The sequence below is a fragment of the Hermetia illucens genome, chromosome 5 (genome assembly GCF_905115235.1).
Source record: "Hermetia illucens chromosome 5, iHerIll2.2.curated.20191125, whole genome shotgun sequence".
In the NCBI taxonomy this organism is placed as follows: domain Eukaryota; kingdom Metazoa; phylum Arthropoda; class Insecta; order Diptera; family Stratiomyidae; genus Hermetia; species Hermetia illucens.
Genome location: NC_051853.1, coordinates 85,486,207 through 85,508,304, shown reverse-complemented (window position 1 = coordinate 85,508,304; position 22,098 = coordinate 85,486,207). Strand labels below are relative to the sequence as shown.

At 41.4% G+C, this 22,098-nt stretch overlaps 1 protein-coding gene across 1 annotated transcript; it reads left to right on the top strand.

Annotated features, from left to right (window-relative positions):
• The first annotated feature begins 2,856 nt into the window (after window positions 1-2,856).
• On the top strand, window positions 2,857-4,056 carry LOC119658150. Its single transcript, XM_038065419.1, has one exon. The coding sequence runs from the start codon at window positions 2,857-2,859 to the stop codon at window positions 4,054-4,056; it is 1,200 nt and encodes a 399-aa protein (XP_037921347.1).
• The last annotated feature ends 18,042 nt before the right edge of the window (window positions 4,057-22,098 follow it).

The window sequence follows — 22,098 nt, the reverse complement described above, 5'->3', positions numbered from 1 at the left end:
TAGTAATATGAATATATCGAATCCCTTTCGATATCGACCCTTCTCTAAAGAACTGTCTTTATCAATTACACAGAATCCATATTTATCATTCCAACATTCAGCACAAATGGTTCTAAACTGTTCGAAAGTCATGTCGGTGTTTACGTGATCATTGTAAATGTGTCTTAAATTCATATCATCCTGTTTGAATATAATCAAAAAATTTGCGTTATCTCGAATAAGGTGTTTCGGTATTCTTGTATATGTTTGACACAGATAAAAGCTATCAATATTATGATGTCGTCCCATACAGAAATATGATCGAATATTCTCTTGTTTCTCGCTGGCAATATCATCGAAAATGAAAACAGAGTCAGATTTGGCTTCTTCAGGCGAAATCACTTCACTATTATTTGAGAATGTATAGAAGCCCAATCCGGAAATAGCTTTAACAGCCTGCTTCAAATGTTCATATTTGGGTTGATGTAATGATTTCGAGTAGATGCAAATATTTTCAAATTTTATACCATTTGGATGCTTCAATAGAGAAAGCATAACGTTAGTTTTGCCGCAGTTAGAAGGACCCGTAATATTACCCCGAATATTATTAGGCAATAAATTGCTGTGTTTAGCTATACAGCTTTCATTTGTAATGTCAGTGTTTTCCACCACCAACCTTTGTTGTTGTTGTATAAACCGCATTATCAGTGCAACTAAACAACCAGACTGAAAGTAATTACGTTGTTGCAAAAAGTGTTATAGTCTGCGAGAGTTGTTGAACCGAGCAGGATTATACGCATACATAGACGCAAAGCGAACGGTCACTATAAAATGATTGATCATAAAAATAAACATACTAGTGCAACACGAAAAGCGGTGAAAGGAAGAGGTGTGATTAATACCCTAATCAATAAACTTCCAATTGAACTGCATCTACCTGGTTATCAATACTGTGGTCCTGGTACAAAACTAAGCGAGCGGCTTGCTAGAGGTGATCCAGGAATAAACTTATTGGATCAAGCCTGTAAAGAGCATGATATTGGATATTCAAAATTTAAAGAAACGGCTGATCGTCATATATTAGATAAAATATTAGCTGAAAAGGCATGGCAACGAGTCAGATCAGCAGACGCAGGATTGTCAGAACGAGCTAACGCACTACTTGTAACCAACATGATGAAAGCTAAAGTAAAATTAGGAATGGGAATGAAGAATAAACCGAAATTTGGAACAATTGTTTCCAAAGTCCGAAGGATTGTCAAAAGAAAGAAACCCGACACAATGAAAGCGAGTATTAAAGTAGCCTTAGCTGCTGCAAAGAATATAACAAAGGGACGGAAGAAGACTCTCAAGACTCCAAGGATAATACCCATTCCTAAAGTTGGTGGAGTTCTACCTTTTCTAGTTCCTCTTTTCGCAGGATTATCTGCTATTGGTGCTTTATCAGGTGGAGCTGCGGGAATAGCGAAAGCTGTTAATGATGCTACCAATGCCAAAAAGACCTTAGAAGAAAAACAGCGTCATAACCAAAAAATGGAGGAGATAACATTAGGCCGAGGATTGCATTTAAAACCGTACAGAAAAGGATTAGGGTTGTTTTTGAATCCTGCTTCAAAAAACTTTTAAAAACGCTACCCAAGAGAGCATTAAATGAGAATGATTTAAAGAGATTCGCCAGATTCTTGTCAAACTTCAGAGGAGTTTTCATGCGAAATAATTTACCGAGGGGAGCTGCAAAGCAAAACGAATGTGGTATTGTAAATCTGGATAATATGCAGGGTTCTGGTACTCATTGGGTAGCATACAAAAAACAGAATCGATATGTGGAATACTTTGATAGTTTTGGAAATTTACCTCCACCGAAAGAGTTAATAGATTATCTAGGTTCTAATATAAAATACAACTACAATGCATATCAAAGCTACGACTCATATAACTGTGGACATTTATGTTTGAAATTTTTGTACAATCTTTTGTAAATTTTCAATGCATCTATGTAAATATATATAAATACTTTTAAAACTGAAAATCAATCATTGTTTTATATGCTGCCATGGCACTTACATTAACTCTAAGTGGAAATTCATCCATTCTTACAACTGAATATTTTCCACCAATCGATTTACAAGGTGGTTACGTATGCGGACTTGTTGATTTTCAAACATATAATTCTATACCTAACGTGGATGAAAAAATAATTTATTTCACATTGGGAAGCACATTATAGAAATACCCATTGGATCGTACGAAATTGATGATATTGCCAACTATCTGTATAAAGAACTAGCGAAGATCAATGACAAAATAATTCTTTTAATACAGGCTAATAATAATACACTCAAAAGTGAAATAAAGTCAAATGCTCCAATTTACTTCAATGAAGAAAGATCCACTGGTCAATTGTTGGGATTCGCTAAACGAGAATTGAAAATCAATGAAAAACATACTTCTGATCTACCTGTGAGTATAAGTAAAGTGAACGTAATACGGATTGAGTGTAACATAGTTGGAAATTCTTACATCAACAATATTCCCTCACACACAATCCATGAATTCTCACCTGAAGTAGGACCAGGTTATAAAATAGTGGAGGTTCCTAGTAACGTCATTTATTTACCGGTAAGCCTTAAACGAATAAGCACGCTAACTCTTAAGCTGATTGATCAAAACGGAGATATAATAAACTTCAAAGGGGAAACAATAACGATTAGACTTCATTTGAAGCCCCAGGATGCTGCTATATAACGATGATAAATACCTGCCCGATAATGTAGATAGAACCAGTTCAATCAGAAAAATCGAACGAGCTAGACCGCGATTAACATTGCAAAATAAACAGTATCTAAAGTTATTGGGATTCAAATTAAAACAAAAATAATGAGCGATATCCTGAACGTTACACGTAAAATCAGTTTTGATAATAGTATATCAAAAATCGAATACCATAGCTACTCTCCATTCTTATCATCATACAACTCCAGTGATGAAATCCGAATACCCATACAACAACAGGATTTGTGTATTTTGCCGAGTCAGAGTTTCATTTACATTGAAGGCGCCTTAACTAAAACAGATGGAACAATATCAGCACTAGCTAAATTGACGAATAATAGCGTAGCTTTCCTATTTGATGAGATAAGATATGAACTGAATGGAGTAGAAATCGATCGAAACAAAAATGTGGGAATAACATCGACGTTAAAAAATTATGTATCACTTAATGAAAACGAAAGTAAAATGCTTTATAATGCCGCTTGGTCACCGAACGAATCTATCACACCGTCAAGTGGTTACTTCAACTTTTCTATTCCGCTAAGAAAACTTTTGGGATTTGCCGAGGACTACAAGAAAATTATTGTAAACGCTAAACACGAGCTAATTTTGGTTCGCACAAGAAGCGATGAAAATGCATTTATTTCATCCACTGATAATGTACACATCAAAATTTTTAAACTACAGTGGAAGGTGCCCCATGTTAATCCCGATGGCGCTGAAAAATTGTCAATGTTGAAATATATTGAATCGGGACATCCGATTCAAATAAGCTTTCGAAATTGGGAACTGTACGAATATCCAGTTCTACCCACAACAACAGATCATGTGTGGAATGTGAAAACCACAGGTCAACTCGAAAAACCTCGATATGTTATTTTAGCTTTACAGACAAATCGAAAAAATCTCAAAGACAAAGATGCCAGCAAATTTGATCACTGTGATTTAACAAATATCAAAATACATTTAAACTCCGAATCGTATCCTTATGACGATATGAATATTAAATTTTCCCGTGATCGATTCGCTCTTCTCTATGATATGTACTGCAATTTTCAACAATCTTATTACGGTGTACAACCTCAGCCACTACTTTCACGAAGCGAATATAAGGAATCTGCACCAATTATAGTAATTGATTGTTCACGTCAAAATGAATCCATGAAATCTGGCTCAGTGGACATAAGGTTAGACATGAAAACATCTGTAGATGTGCCTGCCTTAACAACAGCTTACTGCTTGCTCCTACATGATCGTGTGATAGAGTACAACCCACTTACTTCTTCAGTTCAAAAACTTGTATAAAAAATATGGAAACTATAAATGTTAATTCAGTATCACGTTTACATTCTGCACGCAAGCAAACTACACCATTTCATCACCATGACGACGATTTTCGTTATCGATATGCAAGGATTTAGAGGATGCAACAATACTTTCATCATCAAAGAGTTAGCTGTCGTAAATGTAAACGAAAATTTTCATCGACACTTTATACTGAAACCTCCCTTCAGTTTTTCAACACTATCAAGAGAGCTGCAATCCCAGGCACACTGGGTATACGAAAATCATCATGGATTGAAATGGGAAGGTGGACTAACAACATTTTGGGAAGTGAAAGAATATTTACTTCTAAACATGAAAAATACAACCATCTACGTCAAAGGAACAGAGAAGAAAAAATGGCTGGATGATTTGCTGGGAAATATTGCACTAGTATTCAATGTGGAGGATCACAGCTGTCCGAATCTAAAATCACTGAAACAAAATTATCCCGACATGTTACGCTGTAATGCCCACAGCGGATGTTGCGCGCTACAAAACGCATTCCTTCTGAAAAAATTTATAACTCAAAATAATAATCAAATGTAATAAAAAGAAGTTTTCATTGTAAATAATAAATTTTGTTTTTTTCTTTATTGTAAGTAATTTTTCTGTGAATAATAATAATAAATGTTCACATCTAAATCTACATTTTCATGGTTTATTATTATATATGAAGATGGAATTCCAAGTTTTTGGAATTGGCCGCACCGCTGCAACTCAAGGACAACTACCCTGTATTGAAGTCGTCCAACACATTATCGCTACATTTACTATAGCGCGATGGTAAAAATAGCCGCATAGTACCCTCCAAATCCACGACGATAGTCTGTCCATATCTATAGAAAAAGCAATGAAAAAAAGAACTTGTTAGCAGAAGCAAAGTTTAATTTTAAATTCTAACTTACCGTGTTTCCATTCTCTCGCCTCCAGTGATGTGGTACCGCTTTCCCACTTCCAACTCTAACGTTTTAATATAAATGAGCGGCTTGCAGCCCAATAATTCGTTAATCGAATCCATCCTCTACGGCAACTTTTCACTTATAACAAAATCTTTTCACAAATTCCACTATTTATATTAATTTGTCATCCAAACAATTAGCACATGGCGCTCAAACGATCACCTCTTATCACAACAACAACAAAATCAGCCAAGTAAATAAAATCTACAAAAAAAAAAAAAAACCATCATTTTCAAACTTACTACATATTCACCCACGGTCTAATATTCACTCCCAAATACGTCAACCTGATAAGCAATTCCCCATCACCCAAGCAATACGCACATGACATCCAACAACAACAACAACGCACAACGGTCAACGAACCGACCAATACCTAAACAAAACCCGCCCCGGCCCGGAACGAGGCTCCCCGAATCCCCGCGGACGGCGTCCTACGAACTACGCTTCCCTAAAAGTCGCCCCCGGCACGCGCCAAACCGGCCGCCCCTAACCACAACATTTTCATATGAAACTGGATTCGAACATACATGCCGTCTCAAAACCGCAAGATTTTTATATGAAAGTGGATTAGAACATACATATTTATACTACTGTAGGGAGTTCAAAACAACGGTCAACGAACCGACCAATACCTAAACAAAACCCGCCCCGGCCCGGAACGAGGCTCCCCGAATCCCCGCGGACGGCGCCCTACGAACTACGCTTCCCTAAAAGTCGCCCCCGGCACGCGCCAAACCGGCCGCCCCTAACCACAACATTTTCATATGAAACTGGATTCGAACATACATGCCGTCTCAAAACCGCAAGATTTTTATATGAAAGTGGATTAGAACATACATATTTATACTACTGTAGGGAGTTCAAAACAACGGTCAACGAACCGACCAATACCTAAACAAAACCCGCCCCGGCCCGGAACGAGGCTCCCCGAATCCCCGCGGACGGCGTCCTACGAACTACGCTTCCCTAAAAGTCGCCCCCGGCACGCGCCAAACCGGCCGCCCCTAACCGCAACATTTTCATATGAAACTGGATTCGAACATACATGCCGTCTCAAAACCGCAAGATTTTTATATGAAAGTGGATTAGAACATACATATTTATACTACTGTAGGGAGTTCAAAACAACGGTCAACGAACCGACCAATACCTAAACAAAACCCGCCCCGGCCCGGAACGAGGCTCCCCGAATCCCCGCGGACGGCGCCCTACGAACTACGCTTCCCTAAAAGTCGCCCCCGGCACGCGCCAAACCGGCCGCCCCTAACCACAACATTTTCATATGAAACTGGATTCGAACATACATGCCGTCTCAAAACCGCAAGATTTTTATATGAAAGTGGATTAGAACATACATATTTATACTACTAATGTCCTTTGCCTAGGTCCCTTCAAACGAATGGAAGACAGGTATTGCTAGTTGAAACGTCTATACTGATAAGGAAAGTGCCCGATGTCGACGATTAGAAAATGCAGTGCAAGCGAAAATGTGAAACAGTTTTTCAGTATATGGCCCATACCTTGCATAAGCTCTGCGATTCCATCGAGCGGGAGCAAAACATGCAATGATACATTACGGTAGTGATTTGAAACCTTAAGAACTCCTGCGAAAACGTCATTGAATTCTAAGGCCCAACGGCTGTTGCAAATTCTCCAGCTGACTCCATCGCAACAGGAGCCAACTATTACCAATGGAGTCATATACTCAAAGAATCCCAAAGTGGAAAGATCTACAGGCGATAAGGAGGAGCAGAGAAGTGAGAACATTGGAGAAAACTTCAAACAATAAGAAAGGGGGCAAGCTTTAAGGAGGCAGCATCAGCGAGAGGCCAACGCACAGAATGCAAATCAGGTTTGTAAATGAAATCCCATAAAATGCGAGCAACAGCTTGCACAATCAGCCAAAAAAACACAAATCTCGTCGAGGACCCGGCTGCTATCGAGAGCTAGGGTGGTCTTTCTTACGCTCGAATTCTAAGCAAGGTCAAGGCAAATTTGATGCTAAGCACTCTATGTGACAAGATTCAAATGAACGCAAAAAACAGAATATCTTCTTGGGCTCTACAAGATGGAGGATGAACGAATGGTTGATTACTGGAACGATATATAGAACAAGTCGGGAAACCGGAAGCTGGGCGCTTCAGGTATGAAAGGTTTTGTTTGCTTCTTCTGTGAGTATATTTGAGTGTAGAACTATCCCATTTGTACGTGGCCCGTTTAGAATATACATTTAGCATGTCAGATTTAGTACGTCGGGTTGTAAATTTACACGTCAAAGACAATTTTGAGCTGCTGTAACTTTGTTATTAATAGTACGATTTTGATCAAACCTGGAGATAATATTCTTCATATTATATTTTATACTACTACCAACTTTTATAACTCTGACGTAAACTTAAGGTTTTCCCAATTTTCCCAAAAATATGGTAATGTACTGTTATTAACTTAATTTGAACAGATATCGATATGGAGAGTATTTTGAGGCCTGGGCACCATATAGGGGCAGCTTCATAAATTTTTTCACATTTTTCGGTTTGGTAGTTTCTGAGAATGGGTCCGTTAAAGAAATCATCACTTTCCACCCCTCCCATTCGCAGCCTTTTCAACAAATCTCAAAACTAAAACCGGCTTCGAAAAGTACTAATTAAGACCTTTCATTTGATACCCCACATGACTATATTTGGTGAAAACAAATTTTACACCCCCTTTTACATGTATAGGGAGCCCCCTATATCTCAACGTAGAATGATATCACTCACTGCTTGTCTGGGGGTCCACAGGTCCCACCTTCTCACCAAATTTCGTGTTAATCGTTGTAGCCGCTTCTGAGAAAAGTGCCTGTGACAGACTGACAGACAGACAGACAGCCCCGATAGACATTCTGGCAAGTGAGACATGCTGCCTGTACGAGACAAGGTAAATTAATCCTCTTGAAAAGGATGCAGAATACCGAAAGGCGGCATGGCGAGAGTCGCTAGAGAAGTGGCAGAAACGATGGGACGACTCGAAGAGGGGTCGCTGGACCCACACTTTGATTCCCTGTATTGAGGAGTGGATCCAGTAACGAGACGGTGGGATTAACTACCATCTGACACAATTCCTGTTAGGACATGGTAGTTACAGGAAGTACCTGCATCAATTCAGGCTGGATAATTCTCCCTTTTGTCCTGAATGTGGTTGCACACCCGAAGACCCAGAGCATGTTATGTTCCACTGTCCACGATTTTTCTCAGAAAGGAGGAGTCTGGAAGACTCCCTAAAAACCAACCTAAGCCCGCAGAACATCGTTGGGGAAATGTTGAAATCAGACGGAAACTGGTGTGCGGTGAACTCCGCAATCAAAAGAATACAAGAGGAACTTGGAAGAGCGGAGCGCGCAAAGGGGACGCGAAGTACGGAAGGCGTGGTCGCTTAAAGCGCAGTCCACCCCGCGGAGTAATGCTTTGCGGTGGTCTCGCGGCGAAGGAAAAAGGAGAAAGTGGGGGTGGTTTTAGTGGGTGAGAATCCAACACGCTGCTGCAACGTGGCGCGGCAGTGTCTTTGTAAGATTTCCACCTCCTCCCATAAAAAAAACGAACAGACAGACAGACACTGAACCGATTTTAATAAGATTTTGTTTTGCAAACAAAACCTTAAAAATGAATGTAGGTCTTGATGATACAATTAATTCACGAGGTAAATCTGTAATGTAGGGACCTTGACGAGGTTACGACGAATGAACACATCCGAAGTGAATTGATGCGGAAATTCCACATTGCAGATAGGAGTGCGTAGGCAAATAAGCTTGCAGTCAGAATAAAGGGGTCTGCAAACGGCAATCCTCAGCTTGAGGATCGAATTGGCACCTAAGTTGCTGAAAGCTGACAAGGTTAAGATAGGATAGTAAGAGGTCGGTTACCCACTCTAATCGTAAGGAGTTTTATTTTGCCTTTTGCTTTTGTTATGAACGCAACTTTGCGTGGAGAATTTTGAAAAATAATGTGCCACCATCTCCATAAAGACATAAAGACAGATCTGGTCGAAAGCGTATGCCGACGTTAACAAATTTGCCACTCTGTCCCTTACAAATTTTTGCGACGATAAGATTTTCGATAATTTTCTCTCCCCTAGTGATTATTTGTTCCAAAAATGATCTAGGTAGGTAGGTAGGTATGATCTTGCCGAATTTGAATTTCATTTTAATCAATTTTACGTTGAATATCCTTGACCTTTCTGGCATAGTAAACCCCGGGTCTCTTGGCTCCTATCTGGTCCTTCTTGTTTTTGGGTTTGGGCTTCTTGGAAGCACTGGATTTTCGGTTCTGCCGCTGACGTATTAGGTTTATTTTAAGCTTCTTAACGTCCTATTCCGGTTGCAGGCCTTCCAGTAAAAAGAATTTTTTTCTGTTTAACAAGCCTAGACTTCGTTGGGGGAACAAACCCTGATGAAAATGATGATTTAGGTTACAAAAGGAAATTCTGGGATATTCTTGCAATAGTCAGCTTGTGGCTTTCGGGCAGTTCAGAATTTCCACAAAAACTTCGCCTTGATGGCCTTATGCGTCAGCAACTACGTGAGATTTGGTGAGTTTTTTCGAGGAAGGAATAAAAAATTCTCTAGTTCTTTGGATAAACTGTTTTTCTAAAATGGAATATTGGAAGGATATTCGAAAAAATTCTCCTTAAAAAGTGGTTCCAAATATTTCCCAACGTCCTACTTTCGGGGATTCACATTTTGGCAACACTTTGCCGCCGAAATTCAACTGCAGCTGATGAAACCTTATGTTTTCTGGTTGTTCTGAAATCATTCAACACGTGAACAGCGAAAAGAGGGAACTACTACTTTCAAGTCATAAGGCTATACCGCAGTATCGTCAAAATTGTCCTGTTGCCGTTTTTTAGATTGACACTTTTACTAATTACTTCAAGATAATTTCTGCAATTCAGCGGGCCGCTACCAACAATGACGTTCAGAGCGTCCACCATTAGCTATTCGCCTCTCCATCTCTGATTTATCTGCCAGTAAATGGATATTTTTTTGGGATATTAAATTCCAGAGTCAGCGCCTTTTATTTATCGTCGAGTCTGTTTATATTATGAACGTACTTTATTTTTTATTATTTTTCACACCAGCACCCACAGTCGTTCTTTCCAAATTTTTGAAAGCTACTTCTTCGCTCCCATCTTTCATTCATATTTTATTCAGATCTACAGGACTCGGATTACGTCTACCTCCGGTCCCCTTTTGCCATCGGTGCTTCCATGCCCGTTCATCTAGGGAACCTAAAAATGGCGTTAGTGTTCACTCGTGCTTGGTGTTGCTCCAGCAGAAGCTATGACAATTTCCAAACAACCATGCGGAGGACGCAAAAAGGAAAATATTCAAGTTATGCATGTTTTAAGACATGAGATGTTCTTTTGTTACTATTAAGCGCTTGCCTAGACTCGGATGAAAATGGGTGACAAAAACGACGGCAAACTGAGGAAGGGGTAGTGTCAAGGATAAGTGACAAAGTTTCTCAAGCAATACAACTTCAAAGACATTTTAATGTGCCGCACAATAATGTGCCATGATAAAAGGCTTAAGAGGGCCCATTTACATGTCAAGCGATGAGAACTGCAAAAATGTTTGCCTTTTGGTCTCCATCCCCTGAGCTTTGCCGGAGTCGACTTTAAATTTCAGCGTGGAGTTTCGGGTGTATGTGGAGAGATGTTGACTGTGGAGATGTGGGTCTCCATGCTAGACTCTGAGCTCTGGATGATAATGTTAATATCATTCAAGGCATTGCTGGCAGGCATTTGGAATTCATTTGTCCCGCTTATGGCTAAGGACAAGGGGATAAGATGAATGTGCATTTGATATTGCGTCCCTGAGTACATAATACAACGAAATGCCTCAATTGAATTTATTAGAGATGTGAGTTTTAATTTGACCTGATGACCCTGACCAAAAAGTAGAATGTTCTTGGAAAGCCGAAATTGGATGAAATGCTCTGGGGTAAAATTTGGTATGGAATTAGAAAATTGGAAAATTGAATTTTCCTTTTGGATTACACCATCTTCTTGAGAATACCACAAGCTTTATGTCCTGGCCCAAATCTAATGTTAGGAGTATATCAAAAACAGCCACTTTATAATGAATTTTGTATTCTCCTAAAATTGACAAATGTGGGTTTAAATTATTGGTCATGACAAGGCGCTTGAAAGTGAGGCTTCTGGAATAAAAACGCCGGTTATGATAACTGCCCTTCTTCTGAAATGTGATTTCGCTCCTAATTCCAACGCCATTCCAAGCGATTCAAAATTGAAGTCAAGCCCAACTGTTTCATTCAGCACCACATCAAGTGTTTTTTTTCGATTTAACGCGTGGTAATTTAGCAAATTCCCTCTTTCAAATGAAACCTAATCTGTTAATTTATGGGTATGTATTTTTTTATGTTGCTGAGTTGCTTGGATTGAGCTACTCCAGAATAATGCCTTGCGGAAATATTCCACCCCAATTTTATGACAGCACACCTGAGATTGCTGCTAGCGGAATTACCGAAAATTGCACATTACGCGGAATGGAAGTGAGCCGAATTGAACTCTGATTTAAGTATTTCAAGACGTATGTATACATTTGATCATTCACGCTGAGCAGGAAGGGATGTCGGGGGTGGGGTATAGGTAGATAAGTGTCTATTAACTGTAGACAGAATGTTTTTGTTTCGCTACTTCATACGATGTGATAACCCCATTAAGAGGATATATTACGTTTTATTAGATCCTTAATGTTTCAAAAACAAAATATTATAATCAGTTAGCAACCATTATAATCGCGGAAGGGTTTCTGTAAAATGGAAGAGGAATGCATATCTGAGATGTTTTTCACACATCGTGCAAATTTCTACAAAGGAAACCCTTAATGATTTGTTTTGAATTTTTTGACTTAATTAATTCAAAATCTTAAATCAGTCACTGATATGTCTGTTGGTTGCCAAACAGTTAGCAAGCCAGTTTATTGTAGGGGAGAAGCGAGCCGTAGCTCCGAGCACTCAGCCTTTTCTTAGGCCCATTGTACTATTCTCGTAGATCGCCTATTCCATGGTTCTAGTGGCGCCTTCACAATGATTTTGCCGGCAAGAGTTTTTTCACTCGGCTAAGTGAACCCCTGAAATTTCACCCTTCAGAGTAGACTTTACCGTGGATGGCCGGATGCTAATAGGTGATTTTGTACCCACCATTGTAGAGCCAGTCTGTCAGTTTGCCAATTACCAAAGATGTTTGAGTGCCCCGGCATCCACATCAGGAATGTTTTGTTTAGTCGGCCAAGTTGCAGCAGTAACTGGCGACTTGATATGTTGTTGCTGTTTAATACTGATAGCGCCGCCCGACTGTTGGAACAAACTTGAATGGTGCGAACCCGCCATATTTGCCGCAAGCATTCTTCTGCTATCAATGATCTGGCATATATCGCCAGGCGCCTGGAATATGGTCGTTATTTTCCAAAGGGTCGGGTCAGCTCCATAATCACATTGCACTTATTAGGCCTATAATCCCGAAAGACTCGTGGCCATTTATCGACCATTGTTCTCTTTCGGTGATTTCGGCTGAGTAGGTTTTTCGAAGACGAAGACGAAAGCATATGATCGGTCGGTATCAGAGCCATCCGATGTTTGATTGGTCGTTTTCAGTTTCGCCTCCAAATGAATGGGGGTAGATTTAGGATAGCTTTGAATGCCGCAGGCGGCGTACTACTCACTGCTCCAGTAACTGAGTCTTTGCATCTGCGCCAGCCACCTCCTGGTGTTAGCAATTTCAGTCACGGCACCAGCCGATGCATGCATACATCAAAATGGGTTTCATTATGGATGTGTACATCCAATGAATCCGTTTTGCTGAAAGTTCCCAGGCCACACTTATCGCAGCCCTGCAGCACCAGAGCAATCTGCAGATCTTCTGATATTATTCTTGAATATAGCGTTTCCACGTTAGCAAGGAGTTGAGATGTACCCCTAAATATTTGACTGGTTGCACCAACAGGATTTTTGCCTCTGCTATGGTGGTTAGCGTACTACCTGGCGTTCCTGGTGAACATACCTAATCTAGTCTTCTTAGCGTTCACCGTGAGTCCATTGCGGAGACACTAATTGTTGCATTCAAGCGGTCATATACTGTGCCCGCAAACTTACTGGCAATTATAACGGCTAGATTATCCATAAACATGCCGGGAATTATTACGGCTAGATCGTCCGCAGATGCTTGTACGAAGCCTTTTGTGTCCTTCAGGAGTCCATTACCAGGATCCATAACAGAGGCGAGATAACCCTTCCCTCCCTGAGGCATCCAACCTGAGTGGACTCTTGGCCGACCGGTATATTAATTTTTCGCCGTTTCAGCATGTAAAAGATCCAACTGATTAACAGCGCATTGATGCTGTCTTACTGCCTCACAAATTGCTTCGAATGGGGCATTATTGAAGGCACCTTCGGCGTCCACGAGTGCGTCTAAAGCGCCTTTTCAATTTTTCCCGTGAGCTCATGGAGTGCTTCCTCAGTGGATTTGTCTTTCTCGAAGGCGTGTTGCCTAGAGTGAAGTGGCCTTTCATGAACCGATCTACTAGTCTTTCCAATCTTTTCTGTAGAAAGGACGTCAGACTGACCGGTTGAAAGCTTTTTGAATCCGCCTAGGTGGGTTTCCCTGGTTTGGGAATGAATATCACCACCACAAAGCGCCAGTTAATTAGTGTATAAGCGTGTGCACGGTATATATTCCATACATGTAGACCCAGGGCGCTGCTCCAATAATGCTACTTTGCCTAGAGATTCCAGTCTCTCGGTGGTGACACCTGTCAGCCCTGAGATTAGATTTAGCATTCTACCGTGCACTTTAACTAAATGGTTTGCCATGTTTTCATCGCTTTCTGTGTACCTCCCGAAAACAATGGACGTGGGAGGCACAGAACACTGAAAGCGTCATTGGGAGAAGTGAATCTGGTTTTCGTAATGCCTTCCGATTCTCAGATACCCATACATCTGTTTGGTAGAAGATAGAGTGTTATCTTAAAATGGAGAGAAAACTGGGACGAACCAGAAGAATGCGTGTCAGGATATACTGACGTCTTCCACACCGATGGCTCAAAGACGGAAAATAATTCTGAAGCAGGTGTCAACCTCCCGAATAAAAATGAGGAGTGGAATTTTCGATTGGGACAATATGTACACAACGGTCTTTCAGGCTCGAGTGTATGCGATTCTAAGGGCGGCAACCAGGGTGATTGACGAGCGGCTGAAGGGCAGGCGCACCCCAATCTGTAGCGATAGTCAAGCTGCATTGAGGGCGATGAGTAGTACTCTGATCACTTTAAAAATCGTTCAAGAATGTAGGAGCCAATTGAATTCTGTTTCTCTTATAGATTCATTACTATGGATTTACTCTGGGTACCTTGTCATTGTAATGTAGAGCGAAATCAAATCTCGGATGCCTTAGCAAATGAGACTTCAACTTCCCCCCTGCACAGACCGGAACCAGCAATTAGAGTGTCGGTAGCATTGGCTGATACTGCTATCAAAAACTGGGAACAAGCTTTCCATAATAACAGCTGGCGAAGTTTTAATGCTCCTAGATAGACCAAACTTTTCCTGTCAGAACCAAGCAAACATACTGCAAAGTTTATCTTATCGAAAAGTAGGAATACTTGCAGAAGTATTGTGGGCTTTCTGACTGGCCATAATTCACTAGCTAGCATATGTTCAGACTAGGAATTATCCAAGATGATACGTATCCATCCTGTAATGAGGAAGCGTGGAATATTTTCTATGCGAGTGCCCCGCCTACGGACCCATCAGACATCAGATTTTTGGTGCTGATGTACTCCAACTGCAACGAGTAGGATCACATCCACCAACGGAAATCCTGCAATACATAGACGAATCCGGGATATAGACGGGGGAATCGAGTACAATGGACCAATAGGATCCGAGTGCTCAGAAGCTTTGCCTCGCATACACACACACACACATAAAGCAGGCGGAATTTCGTGTCATCATTTGGCGCTCAAATTACAACTACTAGTTTCTCCGGTATGTCCCTTCTAGGTGGAGCATGCCAGAAAAACTCGCTGTTCACATTGCGGGAAATCAGCCTGCTTCCGTCAATCAAATTTTCGAGATATTTTTGAATGCGTTTCAGGATTATTTTAGCTGTTATCTTTTCAACGGCAGGGAATACAAAGATACGCTTCCAATTGTCGCACTCAAAACAGATGCCCTTCTTTGGAATCTCAACCATCATCTCTTTCTTCCACTCTCTGGGAAAGGTCTCAGATTCTCAGGATTTCAATACGAGTGGAAATAGCAGATCTTCAGCAACTGCATGTGCAGCGATTAATCACTGCGGGAATATAATTACTGATGATTAATTCAATGATTTCACTTGTAATGATAAGACTGATAATAGGAGATCCAGAGGCTTCTGGGAGGCAATCACCTACGAGACGTTAAATCTCAAGACAAACACAACAAACGACTAGCTCTTATGGTATTCTACCAAGGATAGGGCAGGAAACTCTACGTTACAAGGTGGGAAAGGAAAATGAGGCTTAGGAACACTTGCTTCCGGGGAAAAAGGCGTGAAATCTAAAACTAGAAATCTGAAGGCAAGTGTACGTGGAGCCTAGCCGGGAACAATATTGAGAATCTATTGATTCTCTATCCGACACCACCAAACGAAGTTGTGAGCCGGAATAGGCTATCTTCCACTTGATTCAGAAAACCTGCAAACAAGAAATTAGGCCTGAATCCAGGAAATGTTAGGCCCCACGTTGGGCGCCATTTGTAATGATATGAGTGATAATAGGAGATCAGGTCGATCATCTTGCGTGGCCGATAATGACCTAGAGGGCAGAGCTATCCCAAAAATCTAAACACATTGGCTAAATTGACCGTGAAGGTCTGCTCACAAAGATTGAAGCTCCATCAAAGCGCTCAAAGAACCCCTCCCCCCCACATTCCCGAGCCTAGCTAGCACAGAGGCGTGCAAGAACGTGTCGACCGAGCACTTTGATGCAGCTTCAATCTTTGTGGGCAGACCTTCACGGTCAATTTAGCCAATGTGTTTAGATTTTTGGAATAGCTCTGCCCTCTAGGTCATTATTGGCCACGCAGGATGATCGACCTGATCTCCTATTATCACTCATATCATTACACACTTCTGCCTGAAAGAGCAGTTCGTACCCGCATATTACGGTGATTAGCCATTTCATCCACAAAAGGATGAACCTGATTGGATGTAATACGATTATGAGCCGTGGTGAAGTGTTCTTTCCACCTGTTCAGTTGCTCGTCATCGTGGGTGAAGGATCGACTACATGCAAGTTCATTCAGGATAAGCTATACACTTCTAAAATCATTACTTTTGGTATACCTTCAGCCGTGCTGCGCTCACTCGGTATTGGAGTGCGAGCGTGCCACGCCCGCCACCGCTCGCAGCGGTGAAATACTGCCCACAGTCTTCTAACCCTTCCGTTCATCGATTCGCTTCCATTATCGTTATGATCACCAAGACCGCCTTTCAGCCTCATATGTCTGAGCGAGGTGTTACCTGAGCTAATATTGACATTCAGACCACTCAACACTATCATAATGTCACCTTAAGACAGCTTCCTTCCTCACTATGTCGGAAGTGTACACCACAATGACTGGGTACACAAAGTAGTTTTACCATATTGAATCTAGAAACGGAGTTCAACCGATTTCTACATTCCTGAGCGATTTTTGAAGTGACCAAAGCCCTCAATGCAGCTTAACTATCGCTACGGATCGCGAGGCACCTGCCCTTCAGCCGCTGGTCAATCATCCAAGTTACTGCCCTTAGGATCGCATACACTTCAGCCTGAAAGAAAAGCCCAATGCTGGTTTTCATTCGAGAGGTAAACTACTACTCCAGATCCCAGTTCTGTTTTTGAGCCATCAATGTATTATAGAAGACGTTAATGTATCGTGACATGTATTTTTCTGGTTCGTTCCAGTTTTCTCTTTATTTCGAGATAACTTCATGTCTTCATTGTAAGGAGATCTGAGAATGAGAAGCCGTTACTGGATTCCCTTCTGCCAACAACTCTACCAATGCTCAGTGCCCCACATTCATTGTTTCACCATAGGTCTAATTGAATTAGTCTATGAGCTCCTTAAATAAACAAATTCCAGGGCTGCAAATTGAGTAATGCATTTAGAGCTGCGCAGTGTGGCTAGTTTACAGTGAAAACCCTTTCGTTCCGTCTTAACCCACCACACTACGGATGTATAAGCGGATATCGGTCAACATGTGTCGACATTACCTGAGGTTTTAGTGCCTTAGTGTGGAGCCAGGGTTTCGCTTACACAGTCCATAAGGTTTGAGAGCTCATTTCTTCTTTATCTCTACATGTTTGTTCGAAGGAAGCTTCTTGTCTAGAACAACAAGAAATTTCATTTTTCGGAGAGTTGAAGGATTTCACTCCTCATCTCTGAAAGGCAAAAGTCATTCAGCTTCCTTTATTTTGTAGATAATACCATTGTGGTTTTATTTTGATTTCCTTGGAGTTCATATCTGAGGCAACAATTGTCAACGAAGTTGTCGGCACCATGTGCATTTCTACACACCGTTCCGAGATATTCACCAACAAATAGCACACCCCACTCTCATTACACATCAATACTTACCTCACTACACAAGCAACCTCTGTGTTAGCATATCATAGATCCTTAATTAAAGTTAAATCAATGCCATGCTCTCTGGCGGCATCGCAGAACTTTTGAAAAGGCGTCCTTTCAAAGTCCACAAACACCCGCATCGCATACTCGCCTTTCAGAGTTGCGTCCACTTCCTCTGAAAACAAAGTGTGAAGAAAAGATCCACAGGACTTTCAACACTGGTAAACGCATTGGTATTCATTTATTTGAGGCGACCTTAGGACTTTCTCGCGAATGTGACGCTCAACAAGTCCCTTCTAACATTTCAGCGGAAATTATGTTAAGCTGATTTATCTGAAGTTCTTTAGATTTGAATAGTTATATTTCCCAGGCATCGGTATGAAGACCAACTTAACCTTCTGCCAAGAAGAAGGCATTTAGCCCAGAGCAAGAGATTCTTGAAAAATATTTCTCAGAAGTTGCTTTAGGTATTCTATACTCTCCTTTAGCACCGCTGGATGCCATCTACGCCAGGTGCGTTAAAGTTTCAAAGAATAGTAGAGCAGCTTCCCCCCCTACCAATGGGTAATAACCGCTCTCGCAGTGTCCAAATTCCCCGCGCAACATTTTCATGTTGAAAACTTTGCAACTCCCACCTCTGCCACCTCTTGCCCTCTCTCCTTAGAGAGTCTGTATTGACTAACCTCTGGATTCGTGAAAGTTCCATACAGTTTTCTAAGGACTCTGCATAGCCTGGAAGTCTCCTTATTTTCTTCCAGTTCTTCACGGTATGCTCTAAAGGGTTTTCGCTTTGAACTTTCTACAAGCGTCTTATATTCGCGCTGTGGGTTTCGGAAGTTTAATCAGTTTTCATTCTTGTTGCTTTCTCAAGCACGACTCAAAAGTCGTCTGGTTAATTTCCTGTGTCTTTACAGTTACCGGTTCAACCATGGAACCCCTTTACCGCTTTGGTCTTTTCAAAGCATTCTAAAAGTGTCCGATTCAGAGTTTCCAATTACCGTTGTATTGCCAAAGGAGTCTTTAACCGGCTAGGGAGCTGCACTTTGTTTCCCAGAAACTCATTCATTGTACTTGGTCCAATCCATTCTCCTAGCACTCCGTCTTTATGTTACAAACTATTCGCTTTCAATAATCAGACTAAATTTTAAGTAAAGGTAATCTGACAGTGAGACGTTAACAAGTTTGTATTACAGATTGTTAGGTCCATTACTTCGCTTCTTTTCGGCTCTACCCTCGTAGCCATCAAACCAGCTGAAGTGATAAAACAGCTTCACTGCTTTACCATTGCATTTGCTACTCTCCAAATATACAAATATGCTGAGCGTTTGCATCACACCCTATTAAGAGTTCAAGATCACTCAATTCTGCGTATACGACCAGATTCGTTACTTCTTGCGTGACCAGAAGCAACTATTAAGTGTCTCCTCTTGTCGTTAACCTGGTATTGTAAGTTGCCCCCTGTAATGATCATAGCACTAATTTTGTTAACACGAATCCATGACTCTTGTATCAGAAATATATCAGGGTAATCCTGTAAATTTGCCAACTTTGCTACCAGTAGATTGGAGGAAACTTTACCATGCTGCAGGTTAATTTAACTAACTTTTATGTTTGCAGACAAATATGTACAACGAAAACTGTTTATTATAATATGAAAACCGCCGCTAACTGATGGGTGCTCCGCGTCCAATGTGCATCTCAATGGGGTTATCAGTTTGTCCTCATCTTTCGCGGAAAGTTCCGCTTTCTTGGGTCCGATTTCTTTAGATATCATCGCACTTGGTGGTGTAGCAACCCCCATCTCTTCATTCTCAAAAAAATTTTACCTTCTTTCGCAATGCCTTCCGTTGTCGTCGGATGAGAGCTTTTCCAGGTTGACATCCGGGCTGCATGGACTTGTTTCCACATACCGGTGTTAGACCAGTTACGTCTGCATCACCAATGAAAGGAAATGTTCTGATAGGCAAGCCTGCCATGTCCTTTCCGTCACGGCTGAAGTTTCCTTCTGACAAGCCTTCCCCTCTCATTTTGCTGGAAGAATTTGGCAACGGTGTCACCGGTAGGCCAGCCGTAGTCAGGTTTCCAGTTCCTCTTATTAAGGGAGTAGCTACAATATACTTTCTGGCTGACCGCGACATATACACTGAAGTGGCGTATATTTCTTCGTGGGGGAATTTGAATCTGATTAAGTCTCCAAAATCCGTATTTTGGCCGCTACCCAATTTTTAAGGCCAAGTCTGTGACTTCTTAGCACTCGGAGAGTTACAATCCAGTACTCCCATCTCCATGAAGACACCCTTATCGTAACCTACTACAGGCTACCCCACCACGGGAAAGTGGGGAGAGAGGACTTTGGTATTTTGCCCCCTTTAAATAAATGAATTGCTTCAGTAAAGAAAAGTTCTTTAACGGGGTCATTCCTTGTGTTAGATCCGTGGAATCGATATTCTTTTATGGTTTCAATTGTATCTAAACAAAGTGTACAATATTTGAGCATGTGTTTTTTGAAGAAATCGAAGATTTGTGGACTAGGTGTAGCAGATTAATGATCAGTTAAGATTTTATAGTTTATATTCACCCCGTTTTTCTCGAAACTGCTTGTTCAAAATCGGGTGACACCATGGCCAAAAATCTATCCAACGAAATTCTTCAAAATTTTTACGACTTATACAGAATATATTTCGATGGTTCGCAAACTTGTGATTCATCCGGCTGTTTTTTAAAGTTTTATATAAAACAAAAACTCAATAAAATCGATTTACTGCCTCTTTGTCTGTCTCAGCCTTGTTTTTACACATTGGAAGGCGGAATGATTCAAAACCTACCGCTGACTCCTGCCATACGGTCATGTGAGACTTTTACTCACTAAAACCACCTACTTCGCCTTCATTAATTTTTCCACCGGCCTGCAAGATGTTTCAGAGGCTAGCATGTGGTCCACAACCCCGTTCTGTGTGCGGCGAACCGCGGGCAATTAAAAACAACATTTTTCGCATCCTCCGGAATCATTACGCATGTCGTTTAATACGGGGATTCGTCATGCCTGAAGCGATAAAGATATGCACGGTACCCTCCGTGTCCGCTTAGGAATTGAGTTAGGAGGTAACTAACTTCACCGGGCCTCCGTTTGATCCATGAGACATCTGGAATAATCCTATGTGTCCTTTAGGTGATTCATCCCATCTTTTCGCCATTCCAAAATAGATTCACTTCGTGCCAATTGCCGGCGATAGGTATAGAACTCGCCGATTGCATACGATGGGTCATAGAGATGTCGACCCTCGTTCGCCAAGATGCTGGTGGGGAGCAGGCATGTATCACACGAGCTGCTTCGTCTGATGTTATACGGTAAGCGCACGACGTTTGCAATGCACTCAATCGGTATGGGGCTGCGATCTTTCTTCTATTTGCTTCCAACTTTTAAGACGGTGCCCAGACTGGAACTGCATAAAGCAAGATGGAGCTGACAACTCTCGAGATCAGGAGCCGACGGCTTTGGCTAGGACCATCTACATTTGGTAACATTCTTGCCAACAATGTAGCCACTCCGGAAGCCTTGGTTGCTAAATTTTCAAAATGGGACTTGAATTTCAGTCTTTGGTCAACCATGACTCCTAGGTATTAAGCGTTGGCTACGTCTGTATGATGTTTTCAACAATCCTTACCTTTATCGACGTTTAATTCTTTTGCTTGGTAATCAAAACTACATCGGTTTTATGCTCCGCGAGTGTAAGACCTGATTTCAAAAATTGCCTCGTTTGTGAGTACCTCGATCTCATCAATATCTTGTGCCACGATAGTTACTCCGATATCGTCTGCGAAGCTAATGATTGTCACTCCTTTGTGCAGTTGCAACTTTAAGTACTGTTCCTTGTGGAACCCCGCAGGTTGTTGTAAACGTCTTAGGTCCATCTTACGAATCGTAACACAATATCCTCTCCCGGAGGAATTCCCTGACTATGCGCACCAGGTATTTAGGAGCGCTCAATTTGGCAAAAACCGCAATTATTTTGCTCCATATTGCCGTATTAACGGCATTCTTCACATCGGGAGTAACTACCGCGCAAGATTTTTTCGCCTCCATTGCTTTTTCCGCAATTTCAGTCACCGTGCTGATGGCACCTTAGAGACCACCCTCCTTTTCTGTGATTGGTAGAAGCCTATTGAAGATGACCCGTTCGAAAAGTTTGCCGATTCCTTTTAGCAGCCACATAGATCTATACGACAGAGGATCACTCAAAGGTTTATTTGGCTTCGGGATTAGCACAAGTTCCTGTTTCCTCCACTCTTTCGGGAAAATCCAATCTATGAGGCACGCCGTAAATGTTTCAGTGAACCATCTTGGAACTGTTTCCACGGCCACTAACAGTGCTTTATTGGGAATGCCGTCTAAACCTGGGGATTTATTT